General features: G+C 30.5%; 3 protein-coding genes across 3 annotated transcripts; all 3 read left to right on the forward strand.

Moving 5' to 3' along the window:
• Positions 1-1,143: 1,143 nt before the first annotated feature.
• On the forward strand, positions 1,144-6,190 carry LOC101259905 (GDSL esterase/lipase At1g29670-like). Its single transcript, XM_004250531.4, has 4 exons — positions 1,144-1,570; positions 3,907-4,140; positions 4,222-4,480; positions 5,283-6,190. Exons 1-4 carry the CDS (start codon positions 1,175-1,177, stop codon positions 5,513-5,515), a joined length of 1,122 nt encoding a protein of 373 aa, XP_004250579.3. The 5' UTR covers positions 1,144-1,174; the 3' UTR covers positions 5,516-6,190.
• A 1,436-nt stretch (positions 6,191-7,626) lies between these two features.
• On the forward strand, positions 7,627-11,190 carry LOC101259394 (G-type lectin S-receptor-like serine/threonine-protein kinase At1g34300). Its single transcript, XM_004250310.5, has one exon. The coding sequence runs from the start codon at positions 8,503-8,505 to the stop codon at positions 11,014-11,016; it is 2,514 nt and encodes an 837-aa protein (XP_004250358.2). The 5' UTR covers positions 7,627-8,502; the 3' UTR covers positions 11,017-11,190.
• Positions 11,191-19,190: 8,000 nt separating this feature from the next.
• Positions 19,191-20,600, forward strand: LOC101260099 (F-box/kelch-repeat protein At3g06240). The gene has a single exon (XM_010314510.4). The coding sequence runs from the start codon at positions 19,351-19,353 to the stop codon at positions 20,500-20,502; it is 1,152 nt and encodes a 383-aa protein (XP_010312812.2). The 5' UTR covers positions 19,191-19,350; the 3' UTR covers positions 20,503-20,600.
• The last annotated feature ends 3,553 nt before the right edge of the window (positions 20,601-24,153 follow it).

Genomic DNA, 24,153 nt, shown 5'->3' on the forward strand with positions numbered 1-24,153 from the left:
TTCGACAAATCCCAAAAATGAGTTTATTAACAAAAAATATGAAAAAATATAAAAATTACGCAAAAAATTCAGAAATAAAAAACAGGAAAATATGAAAAAAAATATAAAATAAAAAAATTGTTGAAATTATTGAATTTAAGTTTACCATATTTATTTATGAATTTTGACGTATATTTTTTTATTTTGTTTTCATATTTTCACCTTTTTTCAAAAAATTACTCATTTTCGGGATTTGCCGAAAAATATAAAAATTTTAAAAAATTTGTAGATTGAAATGTTACTATATTTATTTGTGAAATTTTGACGTTAATTTATATTTTTCATACTTTTCATAATTTCTATTAATCAATTACTCATTTTTGAGATTTATCGAAAAATTAAAAAATTTTAAAAAAATTGAAATGTTATACTTAAGGTTACTATATTTATTTGTGAATTTTTGGCATTAATTTTATTTTTTTTATATTTTTTATTAATCAATTACTCATTTTCATGATTTACCGCAATAATAAAAATTAAATAAAATTGTTAAAAATGGGTCGGATAGTGAATTTAAAAGGAGCTGATTTATGGGTCGGATTAGGTGTTTATGAATCTGAATATCTTTCTATTTTCATATAAATGTTATGTGGTAAGGTCAAAATGACATGGGAATTCCATGTGGTATTTGAAGAAATGAAAAATGAGTTGGATATGTCCGACATGGCAACTAACACCTATAAGGGCATATCTGGACCGAAAGCTGAACGATGAGGGCAGGAGTGAACCAAACTTTAAACGGAGGGTATAGCTAGACCTTTTCGAATAGTTTAGGGGCATATTTGACCCTTTTTCGTTGAATAAATAAGAACAATTTAATGAAATTTTATATTTTATATTTGTTTCTATTTCAAAAAATTAAAAAGAAGAAGAAAATTTTGTCATCATTGAATAAATAAGAACAATTTAATGAAATTTTATATTTTAGTCCCACGTATCAAAACAAAACATGACAAGTAATTAAGAATCGAAAAAAGAGGAGTCAACACTTTCAAAGTTAGTTACTGCTCAATTCTAACTTCGCATTGTAGTATTTTATTCCTATCCATTACTCAATTTTTTTTAAAAATCTTTCTTATAAAAAAGAACACACAAAAGGAAAGAAACAAATGAAAAATATATAACAACAAAAAACATGATGTCTCAAAAGGGAAAAACTCTCATCATCCTAAGTTTATTCTTGTCATCATTTTTATGTGTATGCAATTGTCAATGCAAATTTAATGATCAAAGCACAAAAATAAAAGGAATGTTTATATTTGGTAGCTCATTAGTTGATAATGGGAACAATAATTTTATTGAAAAATGTAAAGCAAAAGCAAATTACTTGCCATATGGAATAGATTATGTAAAAGGTCCAACAGGAAGATTTACAAATGGTAAAAATGTGATTGATCTACTTGGTGAACTTGTAAAACTTGGTCCAATTCCAACATTTAAAGATCCTACAACTAAAGGGAATGTCATTCTTCAAGGTGTTGATTTTGCTTCTGGTGGTTCTGGTATTCTTGATGAAACTGGTCTTGTTTCTGTGAGTTCTTTGATTCATTCACTACAAGAAAGCTGGGAATTACATGAGAATTTTTCTGGAAATTAACATAAAAATTTGCAGGAAAATAAGTTTCATACGAATTTTCTTACTAATCTCCAGAAAAAACCCTATGTAATTCTAAGTTTTCTTGTAGTGATTTCTCTTTCTTACTTTCTTTACTTATCATAAAAAGCCACATCCTCCTCTCTTTTTAGTTGTCTTACTGTATTTCTCGAGAGTCAATTTTATTAATTATCAAAGTTAATCAATAGATATTTAAAAACTACGCATAATACATAAATATACCTTTTAACTTGATCTCATTTTACGTTTATGTCCTTCAACTTTGAGTATGTACAAATAGACACTTAAAATTGTATAAAGTTGAACAAGTAAACACATGAGTCCTACATGACATTATACACGTAAGACACCACTAGGATAAAAAAAAATGACATATAAGATGTCATGAAGGACATGTGTGTCTATATGTTCAACTTTATACAAATTTAAATGTCTACTTGTGTACATCGAAAGTTGAAGGCACTACACCATTTTAGTGCTACGGCCGCACAACTAAAGTGTAGCATAAACTAGCAAAAAGTATATATGACCTTTGATAAAAGGCTACACTTTTGGACTTTAAGCAACGTTTTTTAGGGGGTGTCCTAAAGAAGCGTTAACCTTTGACATTAGGCAACACTTTATAAATGTCGCCATATTTGGCTACACTTATAAATCCTAGGGCATAAATGTGATTTGAAGTCAAGTTAAATGGAGAAAAGACATAAAGTCACCATTGAAGTTGTTCCAAATTTTCAAAAAGCACCTTAACTTTGCGGGTGTCCTATTACCCCACAAAAGTATTGAATATCGTTGTAAAAGGGCAATTTAAGGCCATTTCCACACCTAGTCAGACGTGCGTGAGGCTCACACTTATATTAATCCGACCCGATTCGTTTTAAAAAATGATAGTCACATGTGATACACACAAGCTATATCTATATTTCCATTAAAACTAAAAAATGTTCCTAAATTCATTTTTCTCTGTTAAAGAATGACAAAAATCCCACATCGGTGGTTAATGACATGGGTGGACTCCTAATAAGGCTTGGACAATCCTCCTCCCTTTGAGCTAGCTTTTGGGGTGTGAGTTAGGCCTAAGACCTAATTTCACATGGTATCATAGCAGGACCCGTCTCACCCGATGTTGGGGTCCCCAAAATCAAAATTGCCCACGCACCAGATGCTAAGCACCGGGCGTGAGGTGGAGTGTTAAAGAATGACAAAAGTCCCACATCGGTGGTTAATGAGATGGGTGGACTCCTAATAAGGCTTGGGCAATCCTCCTCCCTTTGAGCTAGCTTTTGGGGTGTGAGTTAGGCCTAAGACCTAACTTCACATTCTCCCCATCAAATTTTCCATTTTCACAGACATTTTATTTATTTATTAATATAAAATCCTTTCTTTCAATCTCAGTTTATCTCTATTCTTTCCGCTAATCAGATCTTCTTCTCGCTTCAGTATATAATTATCTTTTTATGTGATTATTTTTTTCTTTTTTGTTTCTCTTTCTTGGTGTTGTAATTAAGTTTTGCTTTGATAATTGTATTTCTAAGTTTTTGGGTTGAATTTGGTTTTAGTATTTTCTCACTTGGGTGTGAACAATTTTTGCTAGGTTTGAGTTTTCTCAGTCAAAATTATGATTTCGAAATAGAGGAAACTTGAGATTTGATTGCTGAATTGGGACTTTAAGGAAGTTCTTAATGGAGATGATCACAAAGAATAGCTTGAAAATGGTAATGTTTTGAGGAAAAACATGATTTAAAGCAAGTAAATAATTAATAAAGAAAACAAGTGTAATATGACAATTTTTTATTGGTTTTTGTGAGCAAAAACAAACTTTCACGCGCCTGTTGTGCGTGTTCACAAACCGGGTGAGAAAATGGGTCAAAATGGCTCTTTTACAACGATATTTAATACTTTTGTGGGGTAATAGGACACCGATATAGTTAAGGTGTCTTTTTAAAAATTCGAGACAACTTTAAATGTCATTTTATGTCTTTTCTCAGTTAAATGACACATTTATATATTGTGCATGAAAACTATATGAAAAACACTATAAATTAAAACTTTTTTTCATATCAATATGATGAAAAAAAATATTTATTTTGTAATTCAAACAAGTCTATCTCTGTTCGCAAATTTTTCATATGTGACTTATATATTAATGTAGTTTACAAATACATTATGATCTAACTTAAACTGTTTGACTCAGGAATAACGAGGGATATATATGTTGATGTTTGATTCTTATAAATTAATGAAATTGTTAGGGAGAAGTGATGGGCATGAATGAACAAATCAGAAACTTAGAGAGTGTAACAATACCTGATTTGGAAAAGCAACTTGGATGCAAAAGCAATGAAGCGCTAAGCAATTACTTATTTGTAGTTGGAACTGGTGGAAATGACTTTTCACTAAACTACTTCTTGAATTTCCCATTCAATAATTCTACTCTTCCAGGCTTCATTTCTCAATTGATCACTGGACTCTCTCAACAACTCCAGGTATACTGACTACGTCACACCTTTTGTTGGTTTTGCCTCTTCCGTCATTACAATAATTAATCAGACGATTTGATTTTACAGAAGTTGTACGACTTGGGTGGACGAAAGTTTGTGGTAATGTCATTATATCCAAATGGTTGCAGTCCAACGGTGCGCGCTAGACTCCCAATTCCAACGCCGTTTGATTGTGTTCAAACAGTAAATTTAGCTTTGGGTCTCTACAATACCAATTTAAGGAGCTTGTTGGATTACATGATGCAAAAAATGCCTGATTCTAAGTTTGTCTATGTTGATGTCTTCAACATTATTAGGAATATCATAACAAGTCCTTCTCAATTTGGTAAGTCTTCTCATGTCTATATTGCTTTATAATCTTATTGTCATGTTGATGTTATATTAATGAATGATATGTAAAAAAGTTTTTGCTTAGTTTCATTCTTTAGAACTATCTTTCTCATACTTGAGTAAATGAACTTCAAGTCTGAATTGTGTACTGTACTCAACAGAAATCGTCACATAGGCCACCTCTGATGTCGATGTGTCGTATTAGTTTGAGAGAGTCTTTTGATTTTTAACATAGAGAGATTGGTTGCTATGAAAAATTTGGAATTAGTTATCAACTTCGTTGTTAAATATATAGTGTGTAGTTAACATTTTTTTAAAGGGAAAATAGTCTGAAAAATATTCTAACTTTGATCGAAATTGTTGTTACGATACCAAATTGTATGGAGGACCTTTTACCCCCTGCACTTTTTAAAAGTATATTTTAAAGGTAATATATGTGTGCACGTGGAAACATTACTATTTAAAATAATGCAATATTTATGATGTCCACGTGAGCACATATATACCTTTAAAATACACTATTATATAGTACAGGGGTAAAACGTCCTCCATAAAGTTCGGTATCATAACAACAATTTCGATCAAAGTTCGAATATATTTCAGACTTTTTCCCCCTTTTTTAATGATACATTTTTTTGTATAACTACAAAATTGATCTGTCGCTAGTGAATGAAAAGATGAATCTATCAACTATTGCTAGGTTAGACTAGTCCTATATTTTCTTAGCATGCACGAGTATGTTATATTCGTTTTTGTTTCAATTTACGTGTCTTAGTTTTCTTGAAATATAAACACAGGTATTGATAATGTGAGAGATCCTTGTTGTGAAATACTAACAATAGAGGAAGGTGGGAATTCAACTTTGTGCAAAATTGGAGGACAAGCTTGTTCAAATAGGAACAAATTTGTGTGGTTTGATGGGTTGCATCCCACAGAAGCTGTGAATATTGTGCTTGCTAATAAGGCCTTTAATTCTGAGCTTGATAGTGAAGTTTATCCAACAAATGTTAAAAAACTCATAGAAGGGTAATATGGATTTTACAATTAAAATAGTTGCAATACGTAACAACTTTTTGAAGCCTAGGATGAGATTTTAGAAGATAATATTGTTAGTTTAATTATATGCCACATTTCACAAGAGATCTTCTCTATGTTAATAAATATGTAGGAGATCAATAGAATAAAATACAAGAATCATTTTCTTCTTTTGTAATTGGTTATTTTATATTTATTTAATGGACTGGTAATTATGCTTGTAGTTATTGTTTATTCTCACAAAAAAAAAAAAAAAGAGAAGAAGGTATAGTTGAATTTGTATGGGAGGTTCAAAGGACAGATAGATTGAAACGAGTGAATGAAAAATAATTAGAGTCTGATTAATTTGATTCCAGTAATATTCTCGATGTAAATCATTCCAATTGATTGGATCAGAGACGTAGGTATCCTTATTTCAGAGTGTTCAATTGGACACCCTTCATCAGAAAATTAAATTGTATATATCAGTAAAATATTAAATAAAGTAGTTAAACAACATATTCTACACTCTCTTGGTACAACAATATGATTTAGCCTAATGCCTAGTGATTTCAGACGCTTTGAAAAAGTAAAAACACTAAACTTAAAATGTTTCTATGTTCGAATCTCACTAGCAATTCCTTTTTGAGGAAGAAAATATTGAAATTACAATATAATAACGAGAAAGTAAAATTTGATGTCCTCTAACATGAAGATTGAACCCCTCTAAGATGATATCCTTACATGTTTTTCTTAATAAATCTTTATTGTCTCACAAATTTTATTATATACTAGATGAAATTTTCCCATCCATTTAGTTAAAGTAATTAAATTCCAGAAATGTACTCATGTAGTCATCAAGGAGCAAGACTTGTATTTTTAGTAGGGAGGAAGAGCCAAACTTGGTGTTTAGATTTGACATTGTCTTTGTTTGAACAAATCTTCACTTGACTTTCTCATTTACTCCCATTTTCATGAGGTTTTACTTTTCAAACTTTGATTTAAAAAGAGAATGATTTACCAAAATGCTTTGAATTTGAATATGGGACAAATCTTTTTACTTGATATGTTACTGAAATAGTTATTTGAGATAAACTCGTTTTCATAAAATAAATTTTTGATACTTGAGATATGATTATCATAATTAAAAGAGTTTAATATTTACTTGAAAAAATAGTATTTTGACATATATTATGATTAAGTTTTATATACTATGATTTGATAAGAACTTGAACGTCTTATATTATTTTGAAATGTTTCTACTTATTACAACAAAATTATAAATAGAAGTAGACCTTGATAAGTCACGTAGATAACAATGAGTTCGTTAGAGCTAGTGCACCTTGTAGTTACAGATTACCGATAAAAACCTGGCTAGAGGTAGAATAACTAGCATATTGTTACTGATATCCCTCGAGTAGGGATCTACTGATATGAATATTTAACTCCTTTATGAGGTGTTCACTATTGTTTGTTACTTCATAAAGAGAAGGCCGCACTGAATAAATGATTTATCCTTGAAAACCTCTCAGATATAAGATTATGAAAGTATTTTTCTGAGTTCATTACTAAGTGATCACACTGATTTTGCTTATATGAGGCAAATGAGATTGAATATTGTTACTGTTTTGAAAAAGGCGTTGATTCTATCAATTTTTTACTATCATACTAGCATGTTTTCTGACTTGTCTCTCGTTAAAATGATTGTTAAGTGTTATTACTCACCGAGCTAGCGTCTCACTCATCGCTTTATTTTACACAAAATGTAGTTGACATGGATAATGATTTCTTTAAGGGAAAAGGATCAACACTACGCTTGAACTATAGGAAAAGGTCTAAAAATACCCTTCATCCATTTTTAGGTCTAAAAATGCCATTAGATCAAAACATGGATGAAGGGTATTTTTAGACCTTTTCCTATAGTTCAAGCGTAGTGTTGATCCTTTTCCATTTCTTTAAGTAGAGCTTACGAGTTGATAATTCCTGGTGAGACTGCACTTGTTTGCGTGGACATCAAGCTTATTAGTGGTTATAAACACTTCTTGGAATTCTTAGAGTTGTTCCATAGTCCTTCCTTTAATTAGAAGTTATAAGTATTCTTTCGTATTGTCAATTTGTGTCTAGTATGAGACTTCTTATGTTTTGAAGTTGAAATTAGTATTTTACTCTTCAAATAGTCTATTGATGAATAAGGGGTGAATTGTTGATGAGATTAATTGGTTATGTTATTGATTTCTGATACATATAATTTTAGAATAGGCAAAAAAATAGAGAAAACACTGTCCGATTTTCTATAAAACTTGCTTTGGAATTCTCCCCTTAGAGCCAATCATGATCCTTACATGGATCGTGACATCAGTGTCACCTTTTAATATATATATATATCTGATTTTTCCTTTTAATCATATATATAACTTAGTAAATTTTTCTGAAGAAACAGTGTGAAGTGACACCCTAATCACCCTTGTTAGATTCGCCCCTAGTTGCGGATAGAAGTACAAAACAGGTGGCAACGCAAGAAAGAAGGAGAAAAGGGAAGATTACCAGCTTAGCCTTTTTGAATATCCACGAGGTAAATTGACAAGAATATCCTTTGAATGTTCAAAGAAAGCAAGGTAAAATGACAGAAATACCCTCGAAAAATGTTGGAAGAAAGCTTTCCTGTTCAAGTATATTATATATATATATATATATAAAGGAGTAAAAGTAAAATATAGGAGTAGTGTTTATTTATATCGAAATATTTTATTCTAGAATTAATAAATCACAACACGTTACTTATTATTTTGATATTTTTCATTTTCATCAATTAAAATAAACACCAAAAAAAAGTATTACAAAAATGAAAATTCAACTCAAAAAGAAGGCCAAAGTAGAAATGTAAAGTCAAAGTCGACCCTTCTTCTTCCACCTTCCCCTGTTTTCTCCACCTCCACAACAATGGCACGCAACTCATAAATCCACACCAAATTCCTCATTCTTTTTCACCCATTTCCTCCAAAAATGAAACTACTATTCATACTCTTCACCATTCTTATCATCACCATTGAAGCTGTAGATATTCTTCCTAATTCTACCCTTTCAGCTTCTAACCCAAACTCCAAATGGTCATCTCCAAACAACACTTTCTCTTTTTCCTTCCTACAGCTCGACCCCACAAACCAAAGTTCCTATTTTGCTGCTATTTCTTACAACAATATACCCATATGGAAAGCAGGCGCCGATACCGTTAACGGTGGAGCAGTTGATATCTCAGGTGAACTACGGTTCCTCTCTAACGGTGACCTTCAGCTCATAAGTGGGTCTTCTGGTTCTGTTGTTTGGAGTTCAGGAACTGTAAATCGTGGGGTTTCTACAGCTACTCTTGATGATAATGGAAATTTTCGTCTCAAAAACGGTACGGTATCGAACATTTGGTCTACTTTTGATAACCCAACTGATACTATTGTTCCTGGACAGAATTTCACTAATAATCATGTTTTGAGATCTGGGTTGTATTCTTTTAGCCTTATGAATAATGGGAACTTGTCACTTTTGTGGAATGGTTCTATAGTGTATTATAATTCTGGGTTGAATTCTTCTGTAAATGTGAACTTGTCTTCTCCAAGTTTGGGAATGCAGCCTATTGGGATTCTTTCACTTTCTGATCCTAGTCTTTCGAACCCTTTGAATGTTGTTTATAGTAGTGATTATGCTGATGAAGGGAACATTCTAAGGTTTTTCAAGCTGGATGATGATGGAAATCTTAGGATTTATAGTTCTACACAGGGTAGTGGGACTCAAAATGTGAGATGGGCTGCTTTAACTGATCAGTGTCAGGTTTTTGGTTATTGTGGGAATTTCGGGGTTTGTAGTTATAATGAAACTGATCCGACTTGTGGATGTCCTTCCCAGAATTTTGAGCTTACTGATCCGAATGATAGTCGAAAAGGGTGTAGGAGGATGGTTGAACTTAGTAATTGTCCTTCCAATGCAACTATGTTGCAATTGGATAATGCGAAGTTCTTGACTTATCCTCCAGAATTATCTGAGCAGATTTTTTCTGCTGGTATTTCAGCGTGTAGGTTTAACTGTCTTGTTAATGGTGCTTGTGTTGCTTCGACTTCTTTAGCAGATGGCACGGGGATGTGTTATATTAAACAGCCAAACTTTGTTAGTGGCTATCAAGCGCCGACCCTTCCTAGCACTTCATTTCTTAAGATATGTGGGCCTGCAATGCCTAATCCTACTGCAAATTCAGAACCTGTTCCGGAGAAGAATGGAGGGAGGGTTCCTGGCTGGGTTGTCGCAGTTGTGGTTGTGGCTAGTGTCTTGGGTTTGATCCTGTTGGAGGGTGGTTTGTGGTATTGGTGCTTTAGGAACAGTTCTAAATTTGCATCATTGTCATCTCAATATGCACTTCTTGAATATGCCTCTGGTGCCCCTGTGCAGTTCACATTCAATCAGCTTCAGCGGGCAACCAAGGGGTTTAAGGAAAAGCTTGGTGCAGGAGGATTTGGGGCTGTTTATCGGGCCGTTCTGGCTAATAGGTCTGTTGCTGCAGTGAAGCAGCTGGAAGGAATTGAGCAAGGAGAGAAGCAGTTCAGAATGGAGGTTGCTACTATTAGTAGCACACACCATTTGAATTTGGTGAGATTAATTGGGTTTTGTTCTGAAGGGCGCCACAGGTTACTGGTCTATGAGTTCATGAAAAATGGTTCTCTTGATAAGTTCCTCTTTTCAGAAGATCATTCGTCGGGAAGGCTTTTGAACTGGGAGCAACGGTTTAATATTGCTTTGGGGACGGCAAGAGGTATCACATACCTTCACGAGGAATGCCGAGATTGTATAGTTCATTGTGACATAAAGCCTGAGAACATATTGTTGGATGAGAACTACATTGCCAAAGTATCAGATTTTGGCCTCGCCAAGCTCATTAACCCAAAAGACCACAGACATAGAACCTTGACAAGTCATGTGAGGGGTACTAGAGGATACTTGGCTCCTGAGTGGCTGGCCAATCTTCCTATAACTTCCAAATCTGATGTGTACAGTTATGGTATGGTATTACTGGAAATAGTGAGTGGAAAAAGGAATTTTGAAGTCTCTGAAGAGACTAACCAGAAAAAGTGCTCTTTGTGGGCATATGAAGAATTTGAAAGGGGTAATATGGAGGCCATCATGGACAAAAAGCTTTCCAATCAGGAGATGGATATGGAACAAGTTATACGAGCAATTCAGGTGAGCTTTTGGTGCATCCAAGAGCAACCATCTCAAAGGCCAACGATGGGCAAGGTGGTTCAGATGTTAGAAGGCGTTTTTGAGATTGATCGGCCACCAGCACCCAAGGCTACTGAAGGGTCCTTTGCTGGTACCAGCTTAAACGCCAGTAGCACAAGCGGTCTCTCCACCTTCGCAGCCTCGGCCCCAGCTCCCTCTTCATCATCATCATTCCAAACTGCAGGATTCCAGTCTTCAGCCTCTGCAATGAATGTCGATAGGCAATCATCATCACTTCTACACTCCGAAATTAAGTGAGTGTAAACCATACTCTTTAGATTCCCTACAAGAACTGATGGGAGTTTTAGTATCTCAAAGATCATAGTTTGACTTGTCTCTTACAATTCATATTGTATAATAGATAGGGTTTGCATATATATTGATATGTTGTGACTCGATAATATTTAGAAAATACTACTCACTTATTTTCCATATCCTGTTATTCATTCAACGATTCTGTCCTGTCCTGTCTGTGGTGCTTGTCCCATTTCTTTTGATACATGAAGCTAGGGGTGTGCATAAGTTGATTTAGTTCGATTTTATGTATTATCAGTTTGGTTTTCGATTGTCTGGATGATTTGATTAGGGGGTGGTTGATGTGAATTATCTAACATGACTATAATACCATTTTCTACAAAACATTACTATAATATCATTTGCTTGTAGAATTGTAATGTCAACTTAGGGCCACCACTAATTGATTATAATCAGTAGCTTAGTGATATTTTAGAGGCAGTGGTCCCAGTCCTAACATTATTAAACTAGCTCATATTTTGGTTGGCTTTCATTTTCAATAATTGCTTGTGATGATTTTTGCTTAAATGGGGACTTAGGTGTCATTTGGTTTGCATATTAAATTACCTTAGGATTGTATTATTGGAATTATAATTCCCGCATTAATTTATGACACTTGAGAGATGAGATAAAATAATAAAAGTGTTCAATAAGTATCGGTCTTAATTAAGAGAGTAAATGTCTCAAAAGGTCACTCACTCAACTACGTGAAATTATTTGAGAAAGTCACTCAACTTAATTTTGTATCAATAAAGTCACTAAACTTACTAAATTTCTTTTATAAATTCATTCAAGTTAAACTATTTTTCTAAAAAATCATTATAACCAAAAGATAAAAGAGATAATTGCATAAATAATCCTACAAGTTTAGTTTTGTAATACTTACTTTCATTTTAGTTTATAATATTATACTTACCTCTCTTTTTTTATTAATAATTATTTTCTTAACCCAATTATTATTAATATAAAAATAAGGATTTCACTCCCCTACATTACTTTTTTTTTTAAGTCAAATACACATCTAGATAAGAAACATATGATTTAATCGTAATTATGTGAATAAGCTCTGAACAAATAATTTCTAAACTTTGATAAGAAAAGATATTCCCTACTAATCTTAGAATCCATTGATTTCAACTTATGTTTTATATTCAAATATTAATCTTGCCCATTATTTAATCACTTTCTGTGTTCGTAAATTTATTTTTGAAATATTATATAGAAAAATAAAAAATAAAAGAAAGAATCATCATCATTATTATCAATAAAATCGTATAATAAGAATGGAAGATAAAAATTGCATTAGAATTACAAAGGTAAAACTATTTACAAAAATATTCCTTTTTAATCTTCTTTTATAAAATAATAATAAAAGAAACTATTAATTTAAAGGGAAAATATTTTGTAAGACTACTGTTTATAGGCTAATAAAAAAACGTTGATAAGTTTCCGTTGAACAATTTTAATATTAAATGTAAAAACGTCAAAAATAAAATTAATGATATTAATATACCTCTATTAATTAAGTTAAGACCATTATTATAAATAAATAAATAAATAAGATATAAACATAATATTATAAATTATAATGAAAAAAAATATTTAAAAAACTAAACTTGAAGGATGATTTGTGCAATTATCTCTTTTATCTTTTGGTTGTAATGATTTTGTAGAAAAATTAGTTCAACTTGAGTGACTTTATAAAAGATAATGTATAAGTTGAATGACTTTATTGATACAAAATTAAGTTGAGTGATTTTCTCAAATAATTTAACATAATTGAGTGACCTTTTGAGATATTTACTCTTAATTGAGGTGTTCAAGTGAAATACGCAAACAACTTTAAGGGGCTCCGTATGACTTAAGTCTCTCTCTCTCTCTCTCTCTATATATATATATATATATATATGTATATATATTAGGCATAATGTATAAATGTGTTTTTTAACTTAGCCTTATTTGTTTTTATTTTTTTTGTGGCTGAACCCATCCGTGGCTCATTAAAGTTGACACCAATTTCACTTAGGCACCTTAACTAAGTTTTGTTCATTTGAGACACCTCATCACATGTATATAAAAAGTATTGATCAGTATAAAAAAAAATTGTACATAAAAAAAGTATTGATTAGTAATAGGTAGACTATGTTTTTATCAATCTGAAGTCAAAAAGGCAACTTTTTTATTTCAAGAAACATAAAGGGCATATCAATTTTTTTTAATCAAAAGGGCAAAATCACTCCTGACGGAACGATTTCCTTTTGACAATTATTAACGTCGTTACTCTAAAAAAAGGTTTCATAAAATTGATGTTGTGGCTAGGGCTGCGTATCTGTCGGTTCGGTTCGATTTTGAAGTTTATCGGGTTATCTTATTGATTATCGATTTGTAGAGATGCTAAACCGTTATAATCCATTAAAATATTGATTTATGGGTTTTTCATCGTTATCGGTTTAGCCATTAAGATTTGACACAAAAGAAAAAACATTGAAAATCACTTAAAAACAAGGTGACAAACCAAATAAAACATGCACTTGAGTTCACAAGTTACATCTTGGTAAAAAGCAAAAACTTTTACATTGTTGGATAACCAAGTGTTTGAGACAACCAAAAATAAAAGTAGGAAATCAAACTCTAAGTCGAGGACTTTATATACAAAATGTTTTAAATATAATTATTTAATTTACTATCGGGTTATCGGTTAACCCTTTAAGAAAAAACTTCAAATCTTTAAGAACTGATGCACGATAACAAAAAAAAACTATTATCAAACTACTAAACCAATAACCCAATAACTTTTTGTCGGTTTGGCTTATCGGTTTCAATTCCATTTTGAACAGCCTAGTTGTGGCAGCGATTTTGTCCACAAAAATTTGCTTTTCAAATGAAGCTGTCCTTGCAACGTTTTGCTTATTTTTTTTTTAGAAAAATGAAAATCGTTGCTTCAGCAGTGATTCTCTTTAAGAAACTAAAAGAAATAATTCTAAAATCGCTAGCCAAGGAGCAATTTTTTTAAAAACAGTTTTTCAAGAAAATTTTCAATATTTTTTTAAAAAAAATCATGTGAACCATGGTTAAAAAAAAGGGTTTAAAGCAAATTGCTGCCAATACAACGATTTCAATTTTAATTTTTTTTATTTTATAAAAGGCTGCCATATTTTTTTATAAATTTTTTTTTTTAGAAAATCGCTGCAGCGGCAGCGATCTTTGAATAAAAACTTAACAGTGTCAGTATTTGTCCAATAAAAATCGCTCTGTCAGAAGTGATTTTGTCCTCTTGATAAAATAAAAATTTGATGTATCGTTTATGTTTCTCAAAAGAAAAAAGTTACCTTTTGACTTCAAATTCATGTTTAGACAATGAAAAGCAACAATAAAGAGAAGGCTAAAACAAAATGTCTGTCAACTAATTTAGTTGTACTCTGTAGAAAAGAAATATATTTTCTAAAAAATATTTCTCATTTTCTCTAATGTAGTTGTATTATAATTCTAACTTGGTAACGTAATGTAATTCTACGGGTTTTAAAATTTTTAATGTGCAGGGGAAAAATTAATGAGACACAATTATTATGTTAATACTTGTATGAATCTCTTTTTATTCTGAATAAATTTGTGTGGGTTTTTTTCTCTTGATATGGTTCACTATCATATTTATATGGTGAATTGTTCATTTCCTCTTTTGGATGTTGATTGGTTGATCGAATCACGTTAAATGTTTGTGTCTTTTGATACATTTCCTCTTTCAGTGTAGATTATGCCGCAGTGAATTTGAATCTCTTTAAAAAGAGCGAGATATCCGTGTCTCAGCCTAAAGATTTGTTTATACATTTTTGTTCATTTTATATCAACTGTAATTTATTGTATTTGTGGTATATTACACCAACACTATCTAAATTTCTGTAACCTGATATTTCATATTTGTATTGTATGGTGAAAATGTCTGCAATTCCAAGCCTTGAAGAGTTGAAGTTAACATATGCACCAACATAGATTGTGACGCATCAGTGAGAGTGTTCACCCTTAATCAGAAGTTAAGCATGACTAATAAATAGTTATTAGATTTGGATCGGAGGGGTGTTAGTTATTCCGTTAGCTTGTACTACTCCTTAACTTTAATCCTAATTTCTAGTGTATAGTTACCATTATGGGTGTAAAAAAAGAGTTTTTTTTTCATGTTAGATGACGCCTATGGTTTATAATAGACAAAAGTACTTTGTAAGGATTTTCGATGATCGATAACATGAGTCATGGTTGATACAAAATTGCTTTTGGTTATGAAGAAAACAACAAGCCTCCTAAATTAATATTTAACGACTGAAATACCGCAAATGTTATACAATAAATTATCCACTATAAAGTAAACAAACACACATACAAATATATGGTTTATTTAGATAGACACACATGCATATTCGCCCTACGTAGCCGTAAGCATTCTAATAAGGCTAGTTGATCGGATGAAGAATTGCGAAAAAATGAAAATTACAGAATTCTCACTAGTTTACGAGTTAATTACTTAAATATACTCTAGTTTGCCATATTACGTATTTTATTAGATTTTGATGCCTCCAAATATGTCTAAATACATGTATCTCAGATATAAAGAGTCAAATTTAGGTGTAATCTATTCTAGTTACATTATATCCAAGGCGAATTCGCATGTGACTGAGATACATAACAATTTTCACTCGCCTCTGGTAAATGTGAATCACTCCAAATATATATATATATATATATATATATATATATATATATATATATATATATATACCGATGCGATATGCAAAACAGAATAATTTGACAGTATCAATAGGTTCAGCAAGATCCAGTAAATGCATAAATAAAATATGAATTATCTAGTACTGTTGGATAGGTTTGAAGAAGTTGAAGACAAAAGAAAAATACTTCAAGTTACTTTTGATGGCCAATCAATCTTTTTTAATTCTTGGTTTTCTAATAGAAAGTTTGAGGCTGACAACTCACCTTTCTTCTGGATTAGCATGTTTTTAAATTATTTCAACATCTTCATTTGTAATATGATCATGGAGTGTATTACAAACTCCACGATGATCAGAAAATACTTAATTTTCTCTAGCTCCTACTTTCTTCTAGTTAATATCTCAGATGATCACTCAACTAATGGTTCTAAGTCACTCAACTTTCTTTTATAACCATAAAGTCACCCAAATTCTTTTCGGACTTTATTTGAAAAAAATTCATAATTGAGTGACTTTATGGTTAAAAGCAAAATTATGACTTTTATGTAAGAGGAAGACTAGTTTTGAAAATAAATAAATTAAAAGGGAATTCTAGTTTATGGTGATGCCACATAGACGGGCCCAGAGTTCTCTTTTATATATGATATATATGATTAATTTAATCTCTAACTATATAAAGTATAAATTTTATTTCAAACTTAATTTTTAATTTCACTTTTTATGTTTTTCCAAAAAAAAAAATTTAACAATTGAACAAACTTAAGCTTTCCTAGTTAGTAATGTCATTTGATAGTCTTATTATTTCAAATTGCTAATTCAAAGAAAAAAAATTGTGTTGTACAAGTTTGACAGATACAGAGATAAGATTTTTGTGGTTAATTCTTCCATACATGTTGACAAACTCAACAATTATAAATATTCTATAACTTAAAAAAAAATATATTGAAATTTGATGAGACAAAATATAAGTAGCTAAGAGTTGTAAGAAATGAGTGATGAAGCAACATCATCTCTGATGGATCTTCCATCTCCAATCTTGTTACAAATTATCTCTACATTACCTCCTACCTCACTATTATATGTCAAAGCGTCTCCAAAACTTTTCTAAACCTATCCTTAGATTTTGAATTTTTAAAATTGTCACGTTCAACATCTCCAACCAGCATCATCTTCATCACCAATTCAACTCTAATAGGACCAACACCTTAAAGTTTTTGAAATTCATAGTCGATTATAACTTTGATCATGATTTAAATGTTCACCTTGATCTGCAACTTTACTTTCGTGTTGATCCGGTTTTCCTTGTTGGTCCTTATCTTGGGCCATTCTCTAGGGCCCCTTATGGGTCCTAGCTGGTGTAGTACCTGGACGTTAAATCCCTAAACATAGTCGTCTAGGTCTTAGGAATATCCTTACTAGTTTCAAACAAAATGAACAAGTAAAACTCACTCAAACACATGAGAACACACAAGCACTATCTAAGACATATCTTCCGAACGTCATGGACGTTTGACCTCCAAACTTAATCAAACTTCACACACTGCCTAAGAAAATCAATATAACTCATTTTATCTCAAAATTAACTCAAGAAACATTCATGAAACTGTAGTTCACCTTATTTCGTTTTAGGGTGTTACAACCAACATAGATTGTGGTGCACCGGTTGAAGTGCTTCACCTTTAACCAAAGTTTAAGCATGATTAATAAATAGTTATTGGATTTGGATCAGAGGGGTGTTAGTTATCCCGTTAGCTTGTACTCCTCCTTAACGTTAATCCTAGTGTATAGTTAGACCATAATGGGTGTAGAAAAAAGAGTTTTTTTCCATGTTAGATGATGCCTATGATTTATAAAAGACAAAAGTACTTTGTAAGGATTTTCGATGATCGATAACATGAGTCATGGTTGGTACAAAATTTCTTTTGGTTATGAAGAAAACAACAAGCCTCATAAATTAATATTTATCGACTGAAATACGGTAAAAATAAATGTATCTAAGTGTAAAATATGTAGGAAACTCATAATTAGTGGTAAGATACGTAATATTTGAAAGTGCATTTAATAATAGTATATATGATAGTGAAGTATGTCTAATAATTGAGTTGGGATGGTAAAATGATTGAGGAGTTTGTTCCAAGGCACTTAGCGATACGATAGACAAAGCAAAACCATTTGGCAGTATCAATAGGTTCAATAAGATCCAATAAATCCATAAAGAAAATATGAATTAATTATCAAGTATTATTGGATAGGTCTGAAGGAGATTAAGACAAGAGAAAAATATTTTAAGTTACTTTTGATGGGCAATCAATCCTTTTTAATTCATGTTTTTCTAATAGAAAGTTTGAGGATGATAACTCAGTTTCTTCCCGATTGGCATGTTTTTACATTATTTAAGCATCTTTATTTGTAATATGATCATGGAGCGTATTACAAATCCTACCATTATCAGAAAATACTTAGTTTTCTCTAGCTCCTATTTTCTTCGAGTTAATATCTTAGATAATCACTCAACTAATGATTTTTTTCACAGAAAGTCACTCAACTTTCTTTAGTAACCATAAGGCCACCAACTATGAATTCTTTTCATAAAAGTCACTCAACAGGAGATGAGTATTTCATTGTTCTTTTTTTTTAAAATTATTTAAAACCAAAATTGTATTTCAACAAAATTTCAAAAAAGTGTTTCAACAAAATTTAATAAATAATTAAATGAGCATGTTGTTATTTTTTTAAAAATTAGCTTTAAACAAAAAATGTATTTTAACAAAATTTAATTTTAAAAAATTATTTAAATTGTTTGTGTAACTTTCTAAGTGAAATATCAATACTTGAATGACTTTATTAGTAATAAATCCATAGTTGATTGACTTTAAGGTTAAAAGAGAAAGTTTAGTGATTTTTTGTAAAAAAACTATTAGTTGAGTGACATTCTAAGAAAAAAATTCACAATTGAGTGACTTTAAGGTTAAAAGCAAAAGTTAAGTGACTTTTTTTTAAAGGAACTTTTAGTTGAGTGACCATTTAAGATCGCAATTCTTCATTAAAATAGCAACTTTTCATAAAATCACAACTCTTACCAATTATGAAAATTGTGACTTTTATGAAAGAGAATTGCTAGTTTTGAAAATAAATAAATTAAAAGAAAATTCGTATGGTGACGCCACATAGACAGGCCCAAAGTTTTCTTTTATACATGATTACTTTAAACTCTAACTATACAAAGTATAAATTTTATTTCAACCTTAATTTTTAATTTCACTTTTTAAGTTTTACCAATAAAAAAAAATTAACAATTGAACAAACTTAAGCTTTCCTAGTTGGTAATGTCATTTGATAGTCTTATTATTTCAAATTGCTAATTAAAAAGAAAAAAAAATTGTGTTATTACAAGTTTGACAGATACATATACAAAGATAAGATTTATGTGGTTGATTTCAGTTTCAAAAAAAAAAAGATTTATGTGGTTCATTCTTCCATACTTGTTGACAAACTCAACAATTATTAAGTTTTCTGTAGTATTGCATAACTTGATAAAAATATTGAAATTTGATGAGACAAAAAAATATAAGAGTTGTAAGAAATGAGTGATGAAGCAACATTATCTCTGATGGATCTTCCATCTCCAATCTTGTTACGAATTCTCTCTACATTACCTCCTACCACACTATTATACGTCAAAACCCTCTCCAAAACTCTTCTAAACCTAACCTTAGATTCCGAATTTTTAAAGTTGTCACGTTCATCATCTCCAGCCATCATCATCATCCACCAATTCAACTCTAATAGGACCAACACCTTAAAGTTTTTGAAATTCGTAGTCGATTATAACTTTGATCATGATCCAATTGGTGATGTTGATCTACAGCTTCACTTTCCTGTTGTTCAGTTTTTCCTTGTTGGATCAGTTCATGGTTTTGTTTGTTTTAATTACTTTTTCGATAGTGTTGACAGTATTTACATCCTCAATCCAACAACAAGAGAATATATCGTCCTTCGTGAGCCACAACGGGTAAGAAAGTGGCCTAATATAGTAAGGTATGGCTTCGGTTTTGATCCTGTTAAGTTAGAGTACAAAGTGGTTAGAATCTATCAAGAGGAAATTCGCGATGATGATACTAATGGTTCTCGTTATTACAAGTCTGAAGCTCAAGTTTACACAATTGGGAAAGGGTATTGGAGAAGTTGTGAAGGGCATGTTATGTTCTGGTTTGGATGTTGGGTAGAGGGGGTGAATTTATATGGAAAGATTCATTGGTTGGTTTATGATGCTAATAGAAATGAGTTAATATGTTCGTTTAATTTGGAGAATGAGTTGTTTGAATCATTCCCAACTGCTCCAGGTTACAATAAGGAAATTTGTCCAAATCTACGAAGTTTGGGGGGTTTTGGTCGTTGTCTATGTGTTTGTGATAATAATGCAGATACTCATTTTGAGGTATGGGTGATGAAAGAATACGGAGTTACCGATTCATGGGTTAAACAGATTGTCATAAACATAACTCCTGAATGCAACAATTATTGGTTGTGCTATGAAATGATTAATCTGGTGATAGTTTTGGATGACGGAGAAGTGTTGTTCTTGTGGCGCGATGATTTCTTGTTCTTGCACCATCCTGTGAAGAACACATTGAAAAGGGTTGATGTCTGTGATGGCAACTTTGTGGCATCTGTGTATGTATCAAACTCTTTATCTCTCAAAAATTTTAAAGCAGAGGTTGTAAATATCTTTTAGATATCTTGTACTACTAGAGTATTGTATATTTTTTTTTATATCCTTGGCTAACAATAACATACCATCATGTTATTTGAGGGGAAAGTTGTTTGTACAAATCTTCAAGTAATCTGCGTGGACAATTTGAGCAACATTGAAAAAAAGAGTTGAAATTTTCAGAAAATAACAAAGTAATGCTGAGAGAGAAATATTGCAATGTAATCAAAGGAAAATATTCAAAAGGTAATATAATGAATGAGTTTTATTTGTAAGTTGCTAATATTCCTTAGGGAAAAGGGTCTGATATACCCCTCAACTTTGTGATTTAGAGTTGATATACCCCTCGTTATAAAAGTGGCTCATATATACCCCTACTTGTAAACAAATGACTCACATATACCCTTTTCTTCTAACGGAAATTAAAAAAAAATAATTTTAATCTAAATTTTAATCATTTTTTTCTTAAAAATATAATCTCATATGAGTAAATTTAATCCTCGTCAAACATATTTTTTTTGACTTTTTTTGTTTCAATGACTAATTTATAATTATTATTTTGATAATCAAATTTATTTATGTTTCACTAATTCTTGTAAAAACTTATTGTAGATGACCAAATTCTTTCTTCGAATATGAAATTAAATTACAATACACACAAAAAAATAGTTTAAATTTTTTTCTTTAAACTAAGGAATGAAAAAAAAATAAAATAAGAATAAGAAACTCAAATAATAATAATAAAAGAAGTCAAAAAATTATGTATGAAAAAATTAAAATATACATTGAACTTTTATAGAAGAATCATATATACCCCTAAATAATTTCTTTAAAAAAATTAGAAGTAATAAATATAAATTTAAAACTAATTTTTTAACTTCCGTTGAATGAAGGGTATATGTGAGCCATGTTGTAACGGCAGGGGTATATGTGAGCCGTTTGTATAACGGTAAGGGCATATATGAGCCAGTTTTATAACGAGGGGTATATCAGCTCCAAATGACAAAGTTGAGGGGTATATCAGACCCTTTTCCCTATTCCTTATTTGGTACTCTTGTTACTTTAGATTACAAAAAATCCCAAATATATCATTGAGTTTTTAGAGAAAAAAAAAACTGAACGAAATGTCTATTGGTGCCACTTTCGAAAGATGAGTTTGGATCTAACTCAATTTCAAAATTACCTGATGAATCTTGAGAATTACTTAATCTCAAAAACTATTTGTAAATAATTCTGTTGATTTATATGACCGGCACTAAATCAAAGTGCCCGTTGTTGCCAGTTATGAAGATAGATTTTGGATATAACTCAACCTTAAAAGTAAAAATAACTTTTCAAAATTCTCGAAACTCCTAATGGAAGGATGGACAATATACCATGGAACTCAACAATAAATTGAAATTACTATAACTAACTCTCATACCAAATAAATATATATTGCGGAAAACTCAAATTCAAATACTAACTCACAAAGAGAAAAAATATTCAATCCATATAACAAGATCAATTTTTCAATCCTTCTTAGGGTGTTAAACTTCTTTAACACCACTTACCTCAAAAATCAGTAAAATTAATAATGGGGGACAAGTTCTCATATCCCACATGTTGTTCACTGAGTCAGACAAATAGCTTTGAAATGTATCAGGATGAACTGGATTGGAAATATCGGAACGAATATTCGATTTTGTTCTATCCCATTATATATCAGAATGGAATTGGAATGAATCGAAATGGAACGGGATGAGATAAATGGAACGTCACTTTTAGTTATTTCAAAATCGATTAATTTTTTTTTAGTTATTTTAATTTTTTGAAATACGAAAATATGAATACTTTTTATTTTTCTAAGTTTAGATTATAAGTTTTTAAATTTATAATGTAATTCTTTACTTAAGTTTATTTTAAAGATAGTTTTTTTTAAAGATTTTTACTTATTAAGTTTACAAGTCAAGTTATAAGTTTTCAAGATTTGAATCTTTTGAAGTTTATAAGCTATTACTTATTAATATATTATAACTTATAGGTTATATTTCTAATTTGTGATTTAAATAACTTAACTTTGTAATTTTAAAATAAATAAATAAATATAAGAATAAAAGATTACACAAATTAAAAAATATAAAATATAAAGTATAAATATATAATATAAATTAATTAATAAATAATAATTAATCGGAAACCGAATCAACACCGAACCAGACCGGCACCTAACCATACCGGATCGGGATCCGATAAATCGATACTGGTACACCGATATCAAATCACGATTATATTTCGTTTCATGTACCGATTCATGGTGTCTCGTTCCGTCTCGTAGGCAATCGAATCGGTGCGAACTGAAACGGTATAGATTCGTTGCCCAGTCTTACTTAAGAGTAACTTAACAAAAAACTTTCTGTAAATAGTTAGGTTTATTTATATGACCCATTGGTGCCACTTATGAATATGGATTTTGGATATAACTCAATCTCAAAAAATGAGAATGATTTTTCAAAAATCTGAAGTATTCCTTAACGGGAGCATGCACAATATAACATGGAGTTCAATAATAAATCAAATCTACTTTAACGGACTTTGATACCAAGTAAATATATAGAAAAAGAAATTTTTTCTAAATACTCCCCCTATCCCTATTTACTTGTCCATATTTCCTCTTTAAATGTCCCTAGTTACTTGTCCATTTTTACAAATCAAGAAAGGATTTAAAAAAATTTCTATTATACCCTCATTTAAACTTCTTGAAAATTTCTAAGTTTTAATTCATCCTTTTTGAAATAATATTTAATAAGGGTAAAATTATAACTTTACCATGTTAATTATTGTTATCTTAATATGTATGTCTTTTCTAAAGTGCACAATTAAATAGGAACAGAGGGAGTATCTATAAGGATATTAATTTTCTATTTTTTTTAATGTTGCACTTAATTCTCATGTCCCACATGATGTTCACTAAGTTAAAACAATTAGCTTTGAAATTTGATCCAAATACAGAAATTTCTCTCTTTTAGGTTTGTGATTTTTCGATGAAATTTACAAAAACTTTTTTAAGTAGTTGTGATTTTTCCAACTGGTATAAGAAAGAGTTGTGGTATAATAAAGAGTTTGACTTTTTAGGGGTATGATTTCTCGGAATGGTCAAGAAAATACTTGTTTACGCAACTCTTTGTTGATTATAAGCTAATCAATTGGTGATTCTTAAAATTGATTTTAACTTTCATTTAGATATTTTAATTAAATTTTGTTCATTTTATATATTTTATGTAAGTTTTTGCTATGCTATTTTCACATTTTTTGCTTACAAGGCATACTGAGTATCATACACATACTTATTGCGTGTAAAAGTCTTATTCACAATTTTTTTAAAAGAAATTCTCCATTTAAATCTATGATAAAATAAATTTAGTAATGTCACAAATAAAAAAGTAAATTTTAGCTCATAAAATTTTTCAAAAGTTTAAATTTTAACATTATGAAATAATAATCTAATTCTTTTTCATGAATCATAAGATTTGAAAAAAAATTTTGCACTATTAATCAATAACTTAAAAGTAAAAAAAAAATACTATACTTTGTAAGATAATTTTTTCAAACTAATTAAGTTCTTTTGAAAGTATCTTTTGAAAATTTGATATGAATAGAAACAAGACAGAAGTTGGAGTTGGTGGGGGCGGAGAA

Source organism: Solanum lycopersicum, chromosome 11 (assembly GCF_036512215.1).
Source record: "Solanum lycopersicum chromosome 11, SLM_r2.1".
In the NCBI taxonomy this organism is placed as follows: domain Eukaryota; kingdom Viridiplantae; phylum Streptophyta; class Magnoliopsida; order Solanales; family Solanaceae; genus Solanum; species Solanum lycopersicum.

Bases quoted from the DNA above. Each gene is read 5' to 3' on its own strand.
- LOC101259394 (XM_004250310.5), top strand. From the start codon at position 8,503: ATGAAACTACTATTCATACTCTTCACCATTCTTATCATCACCATTGAA.
- LOC101260099 (XM_010314510.4), top strand. From the start codon at position 19,351: ATGAGTGATGAAGCAACATTATCTCTGATGGATCTTCCATCTCCAATC.
- LOC101259905 (XM_004250531.4), top strand. From the start codon at position 1,175: ATGATGTCTCAAAAGGGAAAAACTCTCATCATCCTAAGTTTATTCTTG. The intron at 4,141-4,221 runs GTATACTGACTA...TTGATTTTACAG, and splicing joins GACTCTCTCAACAACTCCAG to AAGTTGTACGACTTGGGTGG. The intron at 4,481-5,282 runs GTAAGTCTTCTC...ATATAAACACAG, and splicing joins AACAAGTCCTTCTCAATTTG to GTATTGATAATGTGAGAGAT.